The 6,000-nt window shown below is 43.4% G+C and overlaps 1 protein-coding gene across 1 annotated transcript; it reads right to left on the reverse strand.

Moving 5' to 3' along the window:
• Positions 1-2,922: 2,922 nt before the first annotated feature.
• On the reverse strand, positions 2,923-3,536 carry LOC133261387 (RNA polymerase II subunit A C-terminal domain phosphatase SSU72 like protein 5-like). Its single transcript, XM_061439880.1, has one exon. The coding sequence runs from the start codon at positions 3,505-3,507 to the stop codon at positions 2,923-2,925; it is 585 nt and encodes a 194-aa protein (XP_061295864.1). The 5' UTR covers positions 3,508-3,536.
• Positions 3,537-6,000: the final 2,464 nt, after the last annotated feature.

Here is a 6,000-nt window from a genome sequence, read left to right on the forward strand (position 1 = left end):
CAGGCTGGAAGGTCTCCTGCTCTCGGACCCACAGCTCCTCCACCACCCTGTCGTAGACACTCTCCACACAGGTGAAGATGACGTCAAAGCGACCTCGGCACTCGTGAAGTCTTTCTGGGCAAGAAATTCAACCAACAGCTTTTTCTGCATGTGGATTTTCTGGCAAAATAAGTTCACCTGGACAAATCATTTCTCTTTCTTTCAAAGGGCTCCTAAATCTCCCTACTTCAATTTTGTGGTCCCATCATTGGAAAAGATGATCTCAGCCAACTCCTACTCCCTCTCCATTCCTGACCGTGACTGTCCATCCTCAGATGAGAGATTGATCTTGAATACCACTGACTCTACCAGGAAAGAAAACTGTCATCTCCCTACCACTGCCCTCTTCAGATATAGATGCACCTGCTCACGTGTGGGGAAAGACAGAAATTGAGAGTGCTTCTATATCCATCCTTCTCTCTTCTCTTCATCAAGTCTTGTCTTTTCAACTCCAAAACCTCCCTCTGGTCCCACAGCTTCTCCCCCTATGCAGAGCCACCTTCCTACTCGTCAGTGCACTCCTGTCCTCAGGATGTCCTGTACTCCCTGATCCCTCCAGATCCATGGCACTCCATGCCACCTACACGGATAATAAAGTCCACACTTAATTTCTGATAATGAGTAAACGACTTCATCATCCCAACTACCTCTCCTTTATTTTCTCCTGTGAGTCACACAGGACCCTGTGGCACAGCTGCTCAGAACCAAGAATGTTTCACTGCCGAGCAATGAGGATCCATTTTCAGAGGAACACAAAACACAAAACAACAACTGTTTGAAGCAAGAAGTAAATTCTCAAGAGAAAAGAATGCTTTTCTACATGGGATTTATAGGCTTTGAAAAAACGGAAATCAAGACACCCAGTTGGTAAGATCCATCCCCTACCATAAATGAGAAGACACATTTTATCTTTTTTTCTTTTTATATAAATTTATTTATTTTAATTGCAAGTTAATTAGTTTACAATTTTGCATTGGTTTTGCCATACATCAACATGAATCCACAACAGTATACACATGTTCCCCATCCGGAACCCCCCCTTCCACCTCCCTCCCCATACCATCCCTCTGCGTCATCCCAGTGCACCAGGCCCAAGCATCCAGTATCATGCATTGAACCTGAACTGGTGATTCGTTTCATATATAATATTATACATGTTTCAATGCCATTCTCCCAAATCATCCCACCGTCTCCCTCTCCCACAGAGTCCAAAAGACTGTTCTATACATCTGTGTCTCTTTTGCACTCTCAAATACAAGGTTATCGTTACCATCTTTCTAAATTCCATATATATGCATAAGTATACTGTATTGGTGTTTTTCTTTCTGGCTTACTTCACTCTGTATAATAGGCTACATTTTCATCCACCTCATTAGAACTGATTCAAATGTATTCTTTTTAATGGCTGAGTAATACTCCATTGTGTATATGTGCCACAGCTTTCTTATCCATTCATCTGCTGATGGACATCTAGGTTGCTTCCATAACCTGGCTATTATAAACAGTGTTGGGATGAACATTGGGGTACACGTGTCTCTTTCAATTCTGGTTTCAGTGTGTATGCTCAGCAGTGGGATTGCTGGATCATAAGGCAGTTCTATTTCCAGTTTTTTAAGGAATCTCCACACTGTTCTCCATAGTGGTTGTACTAGTTTGCATTCCCACCAACGGTGTAAGAGGGTTCCCTTTTCTCCACACCCTCTCCAGCATTTATTGCTTGTAGACTTTTGGATTGCAGCCATTCTGACTGGTGTGAAATGGTACCTCATTGTGGCTTTGATTTGCATTTCTCTGATAAGGAGTGATGTTGAGCATCTTTTCATGTGTTTGTTAGCCATCTGTATGTCTTCTTTGGAGAAATGTCTATTTAGTTCCTTGGCCCATTTTTTGATTGGGTCATTTATTTTTCTGGAATTGAGCTGTAGGAGTTGCTTGTATATTTTTGAGATTAGTTGTTTATTAGTTGCTTCATTTGCTATTATTTTCTCCCATTCTGAAGGCTGTCTTTTCACCTTGCTTAGAGTTTCCTTTGTTGTGCAGAAGCTTTTAAGTTTAATTAGGTCCCATTTGTTTATTTTTGCTTTTATTTCCAATATTCTGGGAAGTGGGTCATAGAAGATACCTTTTCTTAAATTAAAGAGTATTATTTTGATTTATTTCATTTTGTTTTATTTAAATAAGCTACATAGTTCAACAAATAGGGCTTGGATTTTAGTAATAAATGCGACCATGGAATACACCAATTTATAATTTTATTTCATAAATACGCTATTGGATTAAACGAATCATGCTTGGATTTTCCCCAAAAATCTACACATGATCTACCCTGAGTTTCTAATAAAGCAGGCATTCATCAAAGACATACATTCTAAAAACAAAAATATTTCCAATTCAATATAATTTCCACTCAATGTATTCCTATCCCACTTACACCACACCGAAAGGACAAAAGGAAATTAGTATCCATATAGATCAATAAAATAGACATTGTTCCTTTTTCTCAGAATATCCTTCAATGCATTGCTTGTCCTGGGCTCTGTGATCAGACTTGATAGTCCATCCAGTAAAGAGAGTCCTCAAGATTAACCTCCTTGCAGAACCCTGTGAGCACTGAGTTCTTCCTTCCAGGTCCAGTTCCACACTTTTGTTCCCCACATTGGAAGGGTTGGCATGTCTACTGGTGTTCCATGTTCCCTGTGCCATGTGATGCTGTCCTCCTCCACCTCCTTCACTGGGTGGGGTGTACCTGACAACAGATCATACAGAGATGGCCTTTAGCAGAAACGGCTTTGAAGAAGCCTCTCCCAGAAAATACCCAGCAGCTCAAGAGTCCAGGCACAGGTTCTTACCGACAAAGGAGCTGAAACCAGCCAAGATGCTTCCTCAGTAGAAGCAGACCGTGTGCAGAAAGCTCCTTCCTGTTTTCTCCTTCGCTGCCTGGAGCAGCTCGGCCAGACGACTTTGCGTGTCATCTGCCTGCTGGAGACCCTGGCACAGCTCACAGATGATCGAGACTCCAAGGCTGGCTGCCTCCAGGGTGTCGTCTATGTCCACGTTGACGACCGGCACAGGCTGCCAGGTCTCCTGATCCCTGGCACACAGGTCGGCCACCACCCGGTTATAGGCCCTCTGCCCACAGGTGAAGATGACGTCAAAGGGATCTGGGCACTCTTGAAACCTTTCTGGGCCAGGCTTGATTCTCTCATTTCTTTTCAGGATGTGTAAGACTCCATTCCTTTTGTAGTGCTTTTGGTCTTTAGAGGAGAGGTCGCTGTGCATCTTCTTGTAGGACGTGGAGAAGTCGTAGAGCACAGGTGGCTTGCGTGCCCCTCCTGGGAGCCTCACGTGGGATCCAGCTCCAAAAGACCTGACATGGAACCCATTCTTGCTGAGGACGCGGTGGGCTTCCATGCTCCTGTTGACATTGCTCATGCACACCACGGCCACCCTGAGTGTGGAGGAGGGCATGGCTGCAGCCTCTTGGGACTCTAGCTGGACAGAAGGACTTCAGGATCTGAGGGGGACTCTGAAGGCCAGAGAGATGACCAGCTGGGTCCAGTTTTGAAATGAGCATTTGAATCAGAGAAGAGAGAAGGCCTTTATATGGGGGCATGGGCCCAATGTGGGCGGAGACCTCTTGATTGGTGATTGGCTTAACTCTTGTGTGATTGGATTTAGACAGTGGACCCAATGGGGTGACCAGGACAACTCGGTGATCCAATCACCCAATTCAACTGCCAGTAGGTGTCCATCCGGCTCCCTTGCCACCCCAGAGTCCTTTGCCAGGTACAGTTAGCCCTGTACGTGCCTGTGTGTATAAGGCTAAGATTGGCAATTCAATCACCTGAATATCTGCTCTCCACCCTGGCCTCCTCCCATGTGGGAGTGTTTTATAGTCTCCGCTTTGTCCTCTGGGTCACATTTGCAAGAGGCTACTAAGCATATTAGACTTATCCAGACTACTTTCAAGTTTGTCATCCATCTCTCTAGTGACCTGAGAACATGCATGTGGAAAGTATGTTTGAAGTTTTCAAACTTACAGTTAATTCATTATACATAGAATTGCAATAGTTTTTCACATTTATTTCCCTCAGTTGATAATCTAGAATTGTAATTTTGTTAAATTACAGCAGAAACACATAATTTTGGCCACAAATAACAAGATTCACCAGTGTTCAAAGCAACTGTTTGGAAAACATCCCTCCTGTTAGTGTGGCAGGAGTTTCAAGAACACACACATCCTGCATTTGATTTTCTTCAATTCATGATGCTTCTCCAGGGACTCAAGCCACCTCCATGGCTTTCCCATGTTTTCAAGTACTGCTGCTGCTGCTGCTGCTAAGTCGCTTCAGTCGTGTCTGACTCTGTGCGACCCCACGGACGGCAGCCCACCAGGCTCCCCCATCCCTGGGGTTCTCCAGGCAAGAACACTGGAGTGGGTTGCCATTTCACTCTCCAATGCATGAAAGTGAAAAGTAAAAGGGAAGTCGCTCAATCGTGTCCGACTCTAGTGACCCCATGGACTGCAGCCAACCAGGCTCCTCCGTCCATGGGATTTCCAGGCAAAAGTACTGGAGTGGGGTGCCATTGCCTTCTCCAGTTTTCAAGTACAGCTCTGTCCAAACACTCTATAATGAAATATAGTAATTTTCATTTCCATTTCTTTTGTCAACTTACAGAGTTTACCTAGCAAGGATATAGACTTAAAAATTATGAACCATACACCAAACAATAAGGAGAGACAGTCTTATTCCTTCAAAATGGTTCAGGAGTAACACCCATTTAGAAACTCACAGATTTTTGTCTCTGTGCCTCTGTCAATTGTAGTGATTGTCACATTGAAGGAGTCCTACCTCAGTGAACACACTTGATCTTCTCCAAGTATGAATCCCAAAGCCAGGACATTAACATTGACCCAGAATGATGGGTAAGGTAACTTTGGACCCCAGGCCACCAAATCGGAAAATCTGGGAGTGAAGCCCAGAGATCTGGGATGTACAAAGTCCATCAGATGATCACAATGTACACCAAGGTGTGAGAACAACTGACCCAAAGCAGGGGTTTCTGAGCCTCGATTGGAACTTGGAAGCTGTGAGAATTTGTTCAAAACAGGGCATCAAGAATACAATGGAAGCAGGACATTCAAAAGAGAAAAATCTTGTCAAAGAAACACCAGGCATAAATGAAAAGGTAGTCAGAAGCTACATACAGCATGAAATTGTATTGGTGTAGTGACACAAACCTGAAGGCGTCTAACAAACCTTGTAGAGCAAGATCTTGGGCTCAAAGTGAAACAGAACAGGACCCTATGGTCTTTCCCCACTATGTCCTCTGCCTGCCTTTGTCTGTGAAAAAAAAATTAGCTAAAAGATAAGCTTAATCAATGAAGCAAGAGAATGCAGAAATAAAGGAGAACAAACCATCTAACAAAACTAAATAATAATAGTTGAATCATTAAGTATTAAAACATCTACTTCTGCTTCATTAACTACAAATAAAGCCTTTGACTGTGTGGATCACAACAAACTGTGGAAAATTCCTAAAGAGATGGGAATACCAGACACTGTTACTGCCTCCTGAGAAACCTCTATGCAGGTCAAGAAGCAACGGTTAGAGCCAGACATGGAACAACAGACTGGTTCCAATTTGGGAAAGGAGTATGTCAAGCCTGTATAGTGTCACCCTGCTTATTTAGCTTCTGTGAAAAGTACATCATGTGAAATGCCAAACTGGATGAAACACAAGATGGTATCAAGGTTGCCTGGAGAAATATCAATACCCTCAGATATGCTGATGACACCACCCTTATGGCAGAAAGCAAAGAGGAATTAAAGAGCCTCTTGAGGAAGGTGAAAGAGGAGAGGGAAAAAGCTGGCTTAAAAACTCAATATTCAGAAAACTATGATCATGGCATCCAGTTCCATCACTCCATGGCAAATAGATGGGGAAACAATGGAAACA

The sequence above is a fragment of the Bos javanicus genome, chromosome 15, assembly GCF_032452875.1.
Source record: "Bos javanicus breed banteng chromosome 15, ARS-OSU_banteng_1.0, whole genome shotgun sequence".
Classification (NCBI taxonomy): Eukaryota; Metazoa; Chordata; class Mammalia; order Artiodactyla; family Bovidae; genus Bos; species Bos javanicus.